This window comes from Molothrus ater, chromosome 26 (assembly GCF_012460135.2).
Source record: "Molothrus ater isolate BHLD 08-10-18 breed brown headed cowbird chromosome 26, BPBGC_Mater_1.1, whole genome shotgun sequence".
Taxonomy (NCBI): domain Eukaryota; kingdom Metazoa; phylum Chordata; class Aves; order Passeriformes; family Icteridae; genus Molothrus; species Molothrus ater.
The window spans coordinates 5,051,009-5,067,592 of record NC_050503.2 but is presented as its reverse complement, the minus strand read 5'-3'; the positions used below and the strand labels follow the sequence as shown (position 1 = coordinate 5,067,592).

Below are 16,584 nucleotides of genomic sequence, written 5' to 3'. Positions count from 1 at the left end.
TCCACCAAGGAGATTTCATCCCCCCCAAACTCCTCAGAAGGCTTTGATAGGGAGGAATTTGGAAGATTAGACAGCCCAAAGTGTGGAAAGGGTTGAAAATGGAGCAATAATGGAAAACAATGATAAAAAAGGGTGGGAAAATATTGGCAAAGTATAAAACCCTGACAGAAGAGATTGTGACAGGGTTGTGTCAAAAACAGGGAATTATCCATGCCCTTGTTTGCAGGAAGGACAAAGCTGGAAAGGTTTGGTTGGGGTGGATTCCTTAAGGAAGTAAAAGGATGGAGGCCTTGGGTTTGTGGGGAACAAAGGGTGGGATGGAGCTCAGGGAAAGGCTCTGCCCCCGAGGGTCCCCTGGGAATGGGCACATTCCCAACCTGCCCGAGCTCCAGGGGCCTTTGGAAAACCCTCTGGGGTGGGATTGCGTTGTTGGGGTGTCTGGAGTCAGGAGCTGGATCCGTGACCCCAGGGAGCCCCCCCAGCCCCGGGTGGTGTCCCCTGTCCCTGAGGGAATTCTGGGGGTGACCCTGTCCCTGTCCTGTCCCCAGTGCAGAGCTGCAGCGTGCGCTGCATGAACGGGGGCAGCTGCTCCGAGGAGTCCTGCCTGTGCCAGAAGGGATTCACGGGCACCTACTGCGGGCAGCGTGAGTGCGGGGATGGGAATGGGAACGGGAACGGGAACCGGATGGATGGGATGGGGATGGGAACGGGAATGGAAACGGGAATGGGTCCTGCCTGTGCCAGAAGGGATTTACGGGCACCTACTGCGGGCAGCGTGAGTGCGGGGATGGGATTGGGAATGGGAATGGGATGGGAATGAGAATGGGAATGGGAACGGGATGGATGGGATGGGGATGGGAATGGGATGGAAACAGGAACGGGTCCTGCCTGTGCCAGAAGGGATTCACGGGCACCTACTGCGGGCAGCGTGAGTGCGAGGATGGGAATGGGAATGGGAACGGGGATGGGAATGGGAACCGGATGGATGGGATGGGGATGGGAACGGGAATGGGATGGAAACAGGAACGGGTCCTGCCTGTGCCAGAAGGGATTCACAGGCACCTACTGCGGGCAGCGTGAGTGCGGGGATGGGAATGGGAATGGGAATGGGAACCGGATGGATGGGATGGGAATGGGAACGGGAATGGAAACAGGAACGGGTCCTGCCTGTGCCAGAAGGGATTCACGGGCACCTACTGCAGGCAGCGTGAGTGCGGGGATGGGAATGGGAATGGGAATGGGATGGAAATGAGAATGGGAATGGGAACGGGATGGATGGGATGGGAATGGGAACGGGTCCTGAGGGATTCACGGGCACCTACTGCAGGCAGCGTGAGTGTGGGAATGGGAATGGGGATGGGAACGGGGATGGGAATGGGATGGAAACAGGAACGGGTCCTGCCTGTGCCAGAAGGGATTCACGGGCACCTACTGCGGGCAGCGTGTGTGGGGATGGGAATGGGAACAGGGATAGGGAAGGGCACCCAGGACACTCCAACATCAGCACCGTGTTCTCCTTCCCTTGGAATCTCAGCCCTCTCTCATGACCAACACAGCTCTGTATCAAAATATAGATATGAGACATAATTAATGGATTCATTGATTTCCCAGTGTAATGTATAATATATTAGTAGAATATAGATTTCTCAATCTATTATAATATATAGATAATAGATATTGATAGTATTGTATATACTATATTATCTGTATGTAATATATAGATAATATAGAACATATTATAGAGATAATATATATTATATAGATATGTTATATCTTCTAATATATGACATATAATATAGAATTTAATGTATAGTATATTCATAATATATATCATCTATTATTATATTATAATTAGATAATATTATTATATATGAGATAATATATGCACAATATATTATATATAATATAAACCTATGTATTATATATACAGTTACACATCTCTATAATTATATATTCTCTTACTATATTATAATGATATAATTATATTTAGTATGCTACAATTATTATTATATCATTATATAAATTATAGATTATATATATTTATATATTATATACATATTCCACCATGTAATACATTTTAAGAAGCCTTTAGTTAGCAAATAAGCACCATATCTTTGAAAGAATATCTTCTCAATTAGATCATTTAGAACTTCCCAAATTCCAAATCCCTGGATCCACGTGGGAATCAGTCCCACTGAGGATTTTTAAAGATAAAATCCCCAATTCTCCCCAAACTCTGCCTCAGCTCTGCCTGATCCCTCGCTGCTGAAACTTCCCCGAAAGTTCAGCCAGAGGCAGAGGCTCCAGATGGGAAATTTCATCCTGAGCAGCAAAAGCTTGGGAAAATTCTCAGGAGCAGCAGCCCGGGGCCGGGCTGGGACGTGCAGCCCTCGCTACGTGCAGCTCCCAGCTCCATCCTGCTCTGCTCCCCTGGCAGGACATCCCGGCAGGCTGGGGAATGCTGCACCCCCTGGGCCCGTCCCAATCCAATCCTGCACCCCCTGGGCCCGTCCCAATCCAATCCTGCACCCCCTGGGCCCGTCCCAATCCAATCCTGCACCCCCTGGCCCAATCCTGCATCCCCCTGGGCCCATCCCAATCCAATCCTGCATCCCCTGGCCCCATCCAGCCCAGGCTCAGAGCTGGAGCTGGGCACCGAGGGGGCTCCAGGCAGGGCAGGGTCCTTGGGGGGCCCTTCCTGCTCTGCAGATTCCATCAATCTGTGATTCCAACCAGGAAACTTCCCTTGGCTCCAGCCCTGAGTGCAGGGTTTCAGCTCAGGGTAGCAGGACTGAGTTTAAGTCAGGAATATTTTAGGTCAGGAATATCTTAAGTCAGGAATATTTGAAGCCAGTGACTGTTTTAGGTCAGGGAGTACCCAAGTGCTGCTCAGACCTCAGTTCCTTGCTCTGGGCCCTGGGGTTAAATCCCTGCCCATCCATCCTCCCCTTCTCCCATTCCAGCTGTGCCATTCCTCACACCTTTCCCTGGGTGCATTTTCCTGTTTGTATCCTTCAATCCCAACGCTGAGATTCCAGAGATTCCAGAGGGCAGGGAATCCTCCCCAGTGCAAGAGGAGTTTATGGCTTCTGCAGAAGGGGGCTCGGGCAGCAACAGGGAACAAATTATCCAAGGAGGAAAAAAAACCCCAAAAATCTCAGATTTCTCTGCGGATGGGAGAACACAGAGCTGATGCTCCAAACTCTGACACTCCAACCACCGTGGAGGGGGTTTCTCCAGGAGCAGGGGTGATGGAATTCTCTGTTTTTCCCTCTCAGCTGTGTGTGAGAACGGCTGCCAGAACGGGGGCAGGTGCATCGGCCCCAACCGCTGCGCGTGCGTGTACGGATTCACCGGGCCCCAGTGCGAGAGAGGTGAGCAGGGATGGGGTGGGATGGATGGAGACCAGAGGTCTCTGCAGCCAGGGCTTGGAAATCTGGGTTCATTGCAAAGGGCCAAGGGAGTTATGGCATTGCAATGCCATAACTCTTCTTCTGGTCTTGGAACTTGGGGTCTATTGCAAAGGGCCAAGTGCAGGGCCCTGCTGGGAGCTGCCAGCCCCAGCTCAGAGCAGAAAAGAGAGGTAAAGAGAGAGGTAAAGAGGATGAGAGAGCCAGGTTCCCATTGCAATACCATAAATCTTCCTCTGATCATGGAACTTGGGGTTTATTGCAAAGGGCCAAGTGCAGGGCCCGTCTGGGAGCTGCCAGGTTCTGTGTCCCCTGCTCCAGGTGACCCTGGGCTGTTCTGGGCGATGTCCAAGCCCAGAATCCTGGGATTCTGTGAGCCCCATCCCTGGCAAAAAGAACTCACCCACCCCAAATCCATCCAGATTTACTTAAGGGCTTCACTTGAATTTACTTTGCCACCGCCAGTCTTCTTTGTAGCATCAGGGAATTGTGGAGTGGTTTGGGTTGGAAGGGAGCTTAAAACCATCCAGGAGCACCTTCCACTATCCCAGGCTGCTCCAGCCTGGCCTTGGACTCTTCCAGGGGTGAACATCCCCAATTTTCTGGACAATTCTGCTGTTCTGCAGCAGTTACAGATTCTTTAAACCCTCTCCTTGCCTTTGCCCAACACACAGGAATTGCTTTAGTTATGGAAAATGAGGAGGATTTCTCTCTGGAGGGCTCTACCCTGGGAGATTTCCCCCCTAAACCTGAGCTCCTGGTGAGCTCCTCCTCATTTTTCCTCCTGAAGCACTGAGATTCCCAAATCCACCCAGACACTGGCTGGGTGTGAGCAGAGAGCTGGAAATTCCTGAAGGAAACTTCTGGAGAAGGCTGGAAAATCCAAATGTCCTGTGCATGGAGAGAGGGGAAGAGGCAGGGGCTGAGCAAGGGGGGAGACTCTGGGGCCGTTTGTATAAAATTCTTTACATAAAGGAGCATTTTCACAAAGCCTGCAGAGATTTGGCTGAGCCAGACTTGTGTGAGAGACAAAACAAATCCTGCAGCTGTGTCCACACTGCTCCTCCCTGCCAAGACAAACAGAGCTGGGCTGGGAATGGTTCCTGGGGGTTTGCAGCCAGGTGAGTGCCTGGGATTGGCCTTCCAGGGAAAATCTGGGAGCCAGGGAACAGCTTCGCCCTCCTGAGGGAAAGCTCCATCCCCAGGGCTGCTGAGAGGAGGCTCTGAGCTGCAGGTTTGTGTCCTGCGGCTCCAGGGGGTGTTGGTGGATCCTTGGGGGCCTCCAGAAGGGGATTCCAGCACCTCCTGTAGCCCCAGTCCTCGTTCCCAAGGGTTGTCCTGGAGCAGGATGAATTCAGAGCAGACCCTGAAGCCCTTTGCTGGCAGGGAGAAAGGAGAATTCTCCTCCCAGGGCCAGGGGATGTCCTGGGGTCTGCCAGATGTGGAATTCTCTGTGCTGGTCACTGGAGTGATGAGTGAGGAGCATAAACGCAAAGAGAACACCAGGAATTCCACCCCAGCAGGAGGGAAAACTCCTTTTCCTGGAGGTGGCAGAGCCCTGGAGCAGCTGCCCAGGGATTCTCCCTGTCTGGAGACTCCAAACCCACCTGGTTCTGTGTCCCCTGCTCCAGGTGACCCTGGGCTGTTCTGGGCGATGTCCAAGCCCAGAACCCTGGGATTCTGTGAGCCCCATCCCTGGCAGAAAGAACTCACCCACCCCAAATCCATCCAGATTTACTTAAGGGCTCCACTCGAATTTACTTTGCCACCGCCGTAACAAGAAGTAATTTGAATTTTAGATTGGAATAAAGCGAATTTCTGAGTGCTGAGAGCAGCTCCAGTAAGAGGCTGCTTTGTACTGGGAGCAGAACAAACCCCCCCCTCACACCTCATCCAGGAAATTCCCCCCCTCCAGAGGGAAATACCCTCGGAGCAGGCACTCACAGAACCCCAGCATCATTTCCTCCCTCTCCCCGACATCTTTGGGGACGAGTGGCTGGGGGATATTTTGTGGAACCTGAGCTCCCATTACATCAGTGTGGGAGGAAAAGCTGCAGCCCGCAAGAGCTGAGGCTGTGGGGCCAGGGGCTGCTCGTGGATTTACAGCAGAGTGAGGGATTTTGATGTCATGGCTCCGATTCCGCCCTCCCTCGAGTCGGAAAAAATGACGGAGTTTGACTCATCAGGTGATGTTTGGAGCTCCTCCCGTGCTCCAGGGATGAGCTTTTGCATTTGGGGTTGTTTTTCCAGCCAAAATTAAATCTTCCCTGTGGAGTTTTTCCCTGGGATCCAGGAGCTTTTTGGGATTCAGGAGCTTTTCCTTGGGATCCAGGAGATTTTCCCAGGAGCTTTTCTATAGGATCCAGGAGCTTTTCCCAGGAGCTTTTCTATAGGATCCAGGAGCTTTTCCCAGGAGCTTTTCCCTGGGATCCAGGAGCTCTTTGGGATCCAGGAGCTTTTCCTTGGGATCCAGGAGCTTTTCCCAGGAGCTTTTCCCTGGGATCCAGGAGCTCTTTGGGATCCAGGAGCTCTTTGGGATCCAGGAGCTTTTCCCTGGAGTTTTCCCTGGGATCCAGGAGCTTTTCCTTGGGATCCAGGAGCTTTTCCCAGGAGCTTTTCCCTGAGATCCAGGAGCTCTTTGGGATCCAGGAGCTTTTCCCTGGAGTTTTTCCCTGGGCTCCAGGAGCTGTGGTCTCTTCCAAGGGACTCTGGGCACTGCCAGGTTTCCACCTGAGGGCCTGGGGAGAGTCTGGAGCTCTGGAAGTGCCACCCCAGCCCCTCCAGTGACCAACCAGGACAATTCCTGACCCCGAGGGCTCTTCCAGGAGCTCCCAAGCCCTGCTCTGACTTTTCCAGCCGTTCCTCCTGCTCTGGAACCACCAGCTCTGTGTTTCCCCGTGCTCTTTGTGCCTCCCTGAAACTCTCTCAGGTTTCACCAGGCCGAGACTTCATCAGGAAACAGTAAAAATAGGACAGGAAAGCTCAGAAAAAGTCCCCCCCTTTTACAATTTCCTTTGGATGTGTTTTTCCAGCACTTGGAATGTCTGGCCTTAGAGAGTGCCCCCGCCAGCTTTTTCTTTTCTGCAAAAGTCCAAACAGTTAAACTGGAGGAATGTGGCTGTGTTTGGGTGAAGGGAGGAAATGACGAGCTGGAGAAAGTATTCCATGAGAAAGGAGCCCCTCGGGGAGACCCTGGGGCTGCTCCCCTCCCTGCCCTGGAGGGGCTGGGACAGCTCTGGGGCTGGAGAGCCACAGCCAGGCTGGGGAACACCTGGAGAACAGCAGGGACAACTGGAGAACAGCAGGGACAATTGATCCCGGCTGGAAAATACCTGGAGAACAACAGGGACAGTTGGAGAACAACAGGGACAATTGGGAGACACCTGGAGAACAACAGGGAAAACTGGAGAAGAACAGGGACAACTGGGAGACACCTGGAGAACAACAGGGACAGTTGGAAAATACCTGGAGAACAACAGGGACAATTGGAAAACACCTGGAGAAGAACAGGGACAATTGATCCAGGCTGGAAAATACCTGGAGAACAATAGGGACAGTTGGAGAACAACAGGGACAACTGGGAGACACCTGGAGAACAACAGGAACAATTGGAAAACACCTGGAGAAGAACAGGGACAATTGGACAACACTGGAGAAGAACAGGGACAATTGATCCAGGCTGGAAAATACCTGGAGAACAAGAGGAACAATTGGAAAACACCTGGAGAAGAACAGGGACAGCTGGGAGACACCTGGAGAACAACAGGGACAATTTGAAAATACCTGGAGAAGAACAGGGACAATTGGAAAACACCTGGAGAAGAACAGGGACAGCTGGGAGACACCTGGAGAACAACAGGGACAATTTGAAAATACCTGGAGAAGAACAGGGACAATTGGAAAACACTGGAGAAGAACAGGGACAATTAGTCCAGGCTGGAAAATACCTGGAGAAGAACAGGGACAATTGGAAAACACTGGAGAACAGGAAAAATTGGAAAACACCTGGAGAAGAACAGGGACAATTGGAAAATACCTGGAGAAGAACAGGGACAATTGGTCCAGGCTGGAAAATACCTGGAGAAGAACAGGGAAAATTGGAAAACACTGAAAAACAACAGGGACAATCAATCCAGGCTGGAAAACAGCTGGAGAACAACAGGGACAATTGGAAAACACCTGGAGAACAACAGGAACAATTGATTCAGGCTGAGAAACACCTGGAGAACAACAGGGACAATCCATCCAGGCTGGAAAACACCTGGAGAAGTGTCTCTCCCTGATCCCAATCCCTGTCTCTCCCTGATCTCTCCTTGATCCCAATCCCTGCTCTCTCTCTGATCCCAATCCCAGTCCCCCCCAATCCCAGTCCCTCCCAGTCCCTGTTGGTGGCTCTGGCTCAGTCCCAGCCGTGGCCTCCTGCCCAATCCCAGGATTTGTGCCCCATCCCATCCCTGGGGATGCTCCACAGGCCCCTTTTGTCCTGCAGGTTTCAAGGCAAAGCCTCCATTGTTGGTTGTGAGAGGGGATTGGAGTTCTGGCAGGGGAAAAAGCTCCTCTTCCTCAGCTCTGTTTGTTTGTTTTGGAGAGGAGGAATTCCAGAGGGTGGGAGGAAAGAAAAGCTCCTCATTCCCTTCCCCTTGCCTTGTGCTGGACCTACTCCCATGATGGATTTGTGTGGCTGGGATTGTCCCTTAGACAGCACAGAAAATCCTGCAGTTATCCCACTTTTCCATCTCCAGGGATCCGAATTCCCACTGGAATTGACTCAGGGACACCCTCCTGGCTCCATGGATGTTGCAGGAGTGGAGGAAACTCTTTTTTTTTTTTTTTTCCTTGTGAATATTCTCAGAAGTGCCTGATCAAACCCTCCCCTCTCCCAGAATCCCCCCAGATCCAGGAGTTCTTGCAGCCCTTCAGTGGGAATTGCCATTGGAATTGCCAGGGATTCAGAGCTCTGGAAGGTTCCCCAAATCCCCCCATATTCAGGATTTCTCTCAGTCCTTCAGTGGGAATTGCCATTGGAATTGCCAGGGATTCAGAGCTCCGGGGGTTCCCCAAATCCCCCCATATTCAGGATTTCTTGCAATCCCTTAATGGGATTTACCTGGAGCTGGGGAGGTGGAGCTGCTCCCCATCCCAAACTGGGCTCTGGTTTTGTGAGGCTGAGGGATCTGGGAAGGGGGAACAGCAATCCCGGTTTTCCCTCAGCTTTTCCAGGGAAAAAGCCCAGCTCCTGAAGGACAGCTACCTGCAGCAGGATTCCTGGAACACAGATCCCATGCAGGGACTGGGAAAGGCTTCAGACATCTCCTAAGCGTCCCTATTTCCTTCATAAAATTTCATTGGTGCCTCATTAAAAATTTAATCATTTGCCCATTAAAATTAGCACCAGCTGGGGCTGGGAGGCAGCCAGGGCTCTCCAGACTGAGATTTCCTTGGCTCCATTCCCTCCAGAGGAGTCATCTGCATAGGAAAAGTTATTTTGGGCAATTATGGGTTTAAAAGGGGGTGTTCTCCTCACAATCCCGCATTCATTATCCCTCTCCAGGAATTCCTGCAGTGCCTGGGGGAGATGAGGTAGGAGATGAGGTGGGAGGTGCGGGTTTGGCCACTTTTCTCTCTGTTCAGAGCATCACTTTGGGGTTTTTCATTTATTACTCTGAGTTTCGGGGGGTCCACCCTGCAGTGACATTGGCCACTGCGATGGGAACTTGTAAAATTTGGGTCAAAAGAAAAAAAAAAAGGATCATTACATGGTTCATGTTTCTGGTCAGATTCCCAAAAAAAAAAAAGCTTTTTTGGGAGGTGCCATCACCTTCACACTGATGTAACTTCCAAACCATTCCTTTTTTCCCTCTCAAATCCTTCTCCTCTCAACCTCCCCCCAGCTTCCTCAGCTTTAATTCCCAGTACAAACTGCTCCAGGACACAAATCAGAGGGAGCATTAAGCTGGAAATGAGGAATTCTTTGCTAATTGATTCTTTCCCAGACAGGAGGATTTCCTGGGTGTTTTCCATGGATGTTGGGCCGTGGTTACCTGGGGCTCCCAGTGCTCTCACCACCCCCCCCCCCCCCCAAAAAAAAACCCGATTTTTATTGCTTCAAACACATCAAACCCAAACCTTTCCCTGCAGGGACATCTGGGGGTTAATCCAGGAGCAGGGATTTGGGGTCAGAGCAGTTCCTAATTACTGCTTAATTCCAGCCTGGAAATTCCTTGAGCCCCTCTCAGCCAGGCTCTGCCTGCCTGACCAGCACCTGACTGCTCAGACACTCCATGGGGAATTTTCTGGCCTGACCAGGACGTGCTCCAAGGCTTTCTTGGTTTGTTTTTTTTTTTTTTTTTTTTTTCCCAGCCACAGATCAAACATTTCTGTGCCACCACCTCTGCCCAGCTGAAGGGAAAATCCCGCGGAAGGATTTTGCTTCCTGCTGGATCCCTGCTGTGCCAATATCCCTCATCAAGGGTCACGGGAGCCCAGGCAGTGGCAAACCCGCATTCCTGAGGGCAAAACCCTGCAAAAATTGGGTTAAAAATCCTTGGGGTTGAAGGGATGGGAGAGGATCCTGATTGGGAATGGGAATGGGAAAGCTGCTGGTTGTTCCTGCAGTGTCTGGGGTTTAGAGCTGAAATTGCCAGGGCATGTTTGGGAGTTAAAGTGAAGGAATTAATCACGAGACAGGATCCCAGAGTGTGAGAATTCCAGAATCTGGTTTGGGATGGAAGAGAACATAAAAATCATGGAATTCCACTGCCAGCTGCTTCCACTATCCCAGGGTGCTCCAAGTTCCATCCAGCCTGGCCTTGGGCACTTCCAGGGAAGGATCTTTGTAACTAAATTGAGATTTGATTGCTTTTTCTCATCCCTGGAATTCCCAGAGCAGGTGGAATGGCAGCCCTGGAATTGCCTCTTTGCCTGACTTTTGATTTTCAGCTCCTTTTAGGGCCACCACCACCTCCAACACCGCGCTTCAATTCGGCACCATCACAGTTTTCCCCCCAAATCTCTGTGCTGGCAAGGCAGAAACCCTGGGATTTATTTACACATTGGATTATGGGACTCACAGGGAACCCCCAGTGAGGGGAGAGAATGATTCATCTGACTCCATCTTATCAGAAAGCTAATTATAATTACTTTATTATACTATATTATTCTATACTATATTACATTACATCTAAACTGAACCTGCCAAGCACTCAAAACACCCTCACTGTGGGTACACAATCTCCATATTGCATTGTGCTTTGGCACAAACACAGGCACAGCAAATGAGATAAGAATTGTTTTTTTTTCCTTTCTCTGAGGTTCAGAGAATGTGAAACCCAGAAATATTCTTGGGAAAGAAATATTCTTGGGAGGAATTGTGCCTTGCTTTTCTCTGTGAGGAGAAATGTGGGGCTGCACACTTGGCCCTGACAGGCCAAGGAACCAAACACAGGCACAGCAAATGAGACAAGAATTGTGTTTTTCGTTTCTCTGAGGTTCAGAGAATGTGAATCTCAGAAATATTCTTGGGAAGAACCGTGCCTTGCTTTTCTCTGTGAGGAGAAATGTGGGGCTATTTCCTGACAGGCCAAGGAACCAAACCACCCTCACTGTGGGTGAACAGTCCCCACATTGCATTCTGCTGTGGCACAAACACAGGCACAGCAAATGATGAGAATTGTGTTTTTCCTTTCTCTGAGGTTCAGAGAATGTGAAACCCAGAAATATTCTTGGGAGGAATTGTGCCTTGCTTTTCTCTGTGCAGAGAAATGTGGGGCTGCACACTTGGCCCTGACAGGCCAAGGAGCCAAACACAGGCACAGCAAATGAGACAAGAATTGTGTTTTTCGTTTCTCTGAGGTTCACAGAACGTGAAACCCAGAAATATTCTTGGGAAAGAAATATTCTTGGGAAGAACCATTAAAGCCTTGCTTTTCTCTGTGAACAGCAACGTGGTGACACCAGATCTGACCCAGGATTTCTCTCATTTCCTGCCCAGATTACCGCACGGGGCCCTGCTTCAGCCAGGTGAACAACCAGATGTGCCAGGGCCAGCTGAGTGGCATCGTGTGCACCAAGACCATGTGCTGTGCCACCATCGGCCGCGCCTGGGGCCACCCCTGCGAGATGTGCCCGGCCCAGCCGCACCCCTGCCGGCGCGGCTTCATCCCCAACATCCGCACCGGGGCCTGCCAGGGTCAGACACGGCGTGGGCAGGGGGTGGGCAGGGCTGGGAATGTGAGAGGGATGGGTACAGTGTGGGCAGGGATGGGCACAGGGTGGGCAGGGACAGGTACGGGGTGGGCAGGGATGGGAAGGGCTGGGAATGTGAGAGGGATGGGCACAGGGTGGGCAGGGATGGGCACAGGGTGGGCAGGGGTGGGTATGGGGTAGGAGAGGCAGGGAATGCGAGAGGGATGGGTACGGGGTGGGCAGGGATGGGTACGGGGTGGGAGAGGCAGGGAATGTGAGAGGGATGGGTACAGGGTGGGCACGGGGTGGGGAGAGCAGAGTTCAGAACAGGAGCCTAAAAGAGCCCCAAAATGATGACAGCAGAGTTCAGAACGGGAGCCTAAAAGAGCCCCAAAATGATGAGATCAGAGCCCTGAATGGGAGCCTAAAACAGCCCCAAAATGATGAGATCAGAGTCCTGAATGGGAGCCTAAAACAACCCCAAAATGATGAGAGCAGAGCCCAGAATGGCAGCCTAAAAGAGCCCCAAAATGATGAGAGCAGAGCCCAAAATGGGAACCCAAAAGAGCCCCAAAATGATGAGAGCAGAGCCCTGAATGGGAGGACTCTAAACAGCTCCAAAATGCAGAGGGCAGAGTCTGGAACAGGAGACTGAAACAGAGAAAATAGAGAATAGAGAGAGCAGAGCCCAGAACAGGAGATTGAAACAGCCCCAGAGTGCTGAGGGCAGAGCCCAAAATGGGAGCCTAAAAGAGCCCCAAAATGCTGAGAGCAGAGTCTGGAACAGGAGCCTGAAACAGCCCCAAAGCAGAGGGCGCAGAGAGCAGAGCCCCAAAGCACAGAACTCTCTGTGGCATTTTCCAAATCCCCCCTGTGTGCCAGGGAGCACCTCCATGGACCTGGAGCGTCCCCTGGGATCTCCCAACACTGTTTTATCCCAGAGATTCAGGGCACACGGTGGCTCTCAGGTGAGCTCCTCCATCCCACAGGCTGTTCCTCCCAGAGAAGCACAGGACGGGCAGATCCTTGGGGAAGCATTCCCATAGCTTGGAGTCTCTGAGTCTCCCTCTTGCTTGAGGCAGGAATTGACTCCTGTCCATCCCCTGGTGCAGTCTGGGGGGGGGAATTCCCTCTGGAATGTGATCCAGCTCCTGGGAGCACAGGGACACCCAGGGCTCCATGGCTGCTGTTCCCTCACCCTCCTCCTCCTCTTCCTGCTGCAGATGTGGATGAGTGCCAGGCCATCCCTGGGCTCTGCCAAGGTGGGAATTGCATCAACACCGTGGGATCCTACGAGTGCAAGTGCCCTGCAGGGCACAAGCAGAGCGAGACCAGCCACAGGTGTGAAGGTAAGGGATGCTCATCTTCCCAAGCATTTCACTCCTGCTCCCATTCCAGGCTGGGTCCCACTGCCCAGCCCTGCCAGAGGGGTTTTTGATCTGCTGCCCACAGGCCAAGGGCAGGAAATGAGGAATGGGCTTTGCCTGATCCCCTGATCTTGCCTCAGACCAGAAGGAAGTGGTTTGGTTTGTTCACAGAGGGGTTTTTTAAAGGATATTTTAATGGGAACACAGACTGATGGTGCAGGAGCGACCTCTGGAAGGCTTTAGCCAGGCTCAGCTCAGGGCTGCCTCCAAAACTCTGCCAGGTTCTGAGTCTGATCAAGCCTTGAAAACTCAACAACTTTTAATTTGGAGGCTCTTCATTAGGGCTGTAAAGATTTAATCACTGTGAAACGGGACATCAGGCTGGTGCTGGGAGCTCAGGGAGAGCTCTGGCTGCCTCTGGAAGCCCCTGGAACTGGGATGGTAGGAGGTGGGATGAGCTGATCTCCCAGGTCCTTCCAGCCCTGACCAGGATTCTGTGCCCTGGGTTCAGCCCCTCAGGAAATGCTTCCAAAGAGAGCCCAGAGGAGCTGCAAAGGTCAATCCCTGCTGGGGGATGGACATTCCTCCATCCCCAGGAAACATCTGTGTCTGAGCATCTTCCTGGGCAGGGCGCCAGCAGACTTTCTCTAAAATCCTGACAGGATTCCTGCAGAGCTCCACATCCAAGGACTGAAAGCAGGACAATCCAAACCAGCCCCTTCTTTGTGTCAGAGGAAGGACCAGCTCCCCGAATCCAATGATATTCCAGGAATTTGCCTGGCCAAGGTGGGAGCAGGGGCAGCAGAAAGCTGCTCCTGCCCCTCCCTGCCTCTCCCCCAGCAGCTCAGGGGAGCAGAGCACATCTGAAACCAGTTGAGCTGGAATCTCCTCCATCCCCAGATTAAACCAAATTCATTGTCTGGATCTGTCCTCCAGATGTGAGGGGCCTCCCACTCCCCCCAGAGCCTGGAAGAGCAGCCCCACGCGGGCACAAACTGCTCCCCTTCCCTGTGCTGCCCACAGAAAGGGAAAACTCCAGCATTCCTGGGAGCTGCTCCATCCCTGGCATCACCACCGAGGACTGGAGGCTTCCCTCTGGATCTGGGAATGACACAAACAGCAGGGATGCTCCAGAGGGACGGGGCTTGAGGGCTCCTCTCCCAGCTGTGTCACCTCCAGATCCCCACAGGGCCACCAGAAAGGGATCTGGAGGATCCCAGGAAAGTGGAATCACCTTTGGGATTCCCTAAAAAGGATGTGGATAGGGGGATGGAGAGGGTTCCTCTCCCACTTCATGGACACATTGAAGATCTGGGCCCCAAGTTCCCTGCACCCTTTGATCCATCAGGAATTCGGCCCAGCAGATGGAGCATCAAATTCCTGAGCTGCACATTCCTGCTGAAACTGCCAAAATCTCTGCCTTGGTCCTCCCTTGGAGCCAGGGTTTGATCAAAGCACAGCCAGAGGATGGATTTGTCATCCAGGTGTGCCCCAGTCCCAGCTGGGCAGGAGTTCCCTCGTTGACTTTCGGGTTCATTTTACAGTGGGGAAAGGAGGGAATTCTCTGCTTCCCTCTCATTTTCAGCTTCCCCATCCAAGCCCAGCATCCAGGGAATGTCAAACCCCGATTAAACCTCTCTGGGGGTGTTCTCCACAGCTGCCCAGAGCTGGAGTTTGGTGCTGGGGGATTCCTGGTGGGAAGTCAGCAGCTGGGATTGTGCTGGAGCCACAGCTCCGAGCCCCGCTCGCTGATTAGCGCTGTCCCCTCATTAACGGTGTCCCCTCATTAACGGTGTCCCCTCATTAACGGTGTCCCCTCATTAATCGGCTGTGAGCTGCTGGGAACAGAGATAACGGCGGTGCCTCCCTTATCTCCTAACCCAAACCTTATCTCCCAACACCTGGAACTGGGGAGGATAAAGACGCTTTTCCAAGGCAGATATTCCACGCCGATAACGGAGGCTCCGAGCTGCGTGCAGCTGGATATTCCCTGGCTGGATCCTCAGCTCCAGCAGGAAAACCAATCCTTCTGCTCTCAGGGAAACGTCCAGCCCGGATTTGGAGCTGAAGCTCCTCCAAGTCCGGGCTTGCTCCGCTCCAGGCTCATCCCTGGTGGATGGGGCACTTCCAGAGGGTGGCTCGGGTTTGTCCCATTGTCCATTGTATTCCGAGGAGCTCCGGGGGTGATGAGAGTTTCTGGCACTGCTGCCTTGCTGGGGGATCTGAGCAGTCTGGGAAACAGGGAAATGCTGGATTTAGGGAGGGGAAGGCTCAGGCTGCTCCCTAAAAACCTCTGGAGATGAGGCGGGCTTGGGAAGCACCCAAAATTGTGTTTACGTTGTGCAAAAAGATGGGCTAAGAGGGCAGGAATTGCCAGGTTAGGGATGAATTAACCCATCTCATGGCTGGATTATGGTGGAAAAAAGGGAAAAAAAGCAGGATCTGTTGAGGTTTTCAGGGAATGAGAGCCCGGGGAGAGAGGCAGGTTTGGATCCCGCTGAGTTCTCAACACGGCGGGAGGAAAATTGTTGAGGACACAAGAAAATTCCTGGTGCAAAGTGGAGAGAGGGAACATCAAAGCTGAACCGGGACACATCCTGCTGCTCCAGAGACCTGGAGCCATAAATCACAGGGAAGGGGAGGCTGGGGCACTTTTAAATTATCCTGGAAGCAACTGGAAAAATGACACCGAAGGGAGCAATTCCGTGGCGTGGAGTTAAGGGGGAATCACTGGCTGGACAAAGCTTTTCCTGCCATAATTCCAGGCTTTCTCTGCCAAGAATTTCACTTTTTAACAGCCCTTCCTGTGCTGCAGGACAAAGGCCAAGCCCTGCTATCAGTGAGGTAATGCCAGTGCCTCTCCAGGATGCTTCCCAAAGGAATGTTGGTCCTGCAACCAAAATCCATATCAGGGTGATAAGAGACAAAACAAAGATCCACGGAGAGACACCAGGAAAGGGAGTGGAAGGCTCCAGGCAAGCTGTGTGCAACAAGTTCAGCCAGGATTTGCCCATTTTTGGCCTCTCCAGGATATTCTGTCAGAGGGAACAAATCCAGGGGTTCCAAACCTCACCTCTGTTCCTCACCCCTGTAGATGTGAGGTGCTCCTCGTGCCCCCACAGGCCAGGCTTTTGCCACCAGGGCGCAGAATCCCGAATTTCCTGATGTTCCTGCACCAGAGGAAGCTCCCCAGAGTTTTCCACGGGCGGATGGAACCCCACAGCCGCTTTCTTTCCATTGTTTGGCTCCATCCAGAGCTCGTTTCCCTGCATTTGGGCGGTTTGGAGCTTCCATTTTCCCCTCTGTGGTTCCTTTCTGGGCGGGGAGGGCAGCGAGTCCCTGGTGATCCCAGGGCACGAGCCCTGGGGGTGTTTTCTCCATCAAACCCTGGGTTTTTAGCACAAGGAAAGGTTGGGGTTCCCACAGCCCTGGGGGCACAGTGTGGGATGAGCTCTGCAGCCCCAGCTCTTCCAGAGGCTCTGCAGCCTTTGGCTTTTCCAGCCTTAAGGACGAGGCCAATTCCAATCCCAGCCCTGCTCCAAAATCAACGTTTGCCTTGAATCCTGCCATTGTCTGAGCAGCGGAGCTCAGGATCCCGCTTTAATTTCGAACAGAAGGTCGGA

The 16,584-nt window shown here is 52.2% G+C and overlaps 1 protein-coding gene across 1 annotated transcript in view; it reads left to right on the top strand.

Annotated features, from left to right (window-relative positions):
- LOC118696973 (fibrillin-2) overlaps positions 1-16,584 on the top strand; it is a 73,422-nt gene that overhangs the window by 11,848 nt on the left and 44,990 nt on the right. Inside the window, exons 4-7 of the mRNA XM_036399393.2 lie at positions 549-644; positions 3,279-3,374; positions 11,401-11,598; positions 12,818-12,943. Coding sequence (XP_036255286.1) covers positions 549-644; positions 3,279-3,374; positions 11,401-11,598; positions 12,818-12,943 — 516 coding nt within the window. The remainder of the gene's footprint in view (positions 1-548; positions 645-3,278; positions 3,375-11,400; positions 11,599-12,817; positions 12,944-16,584) is intronic.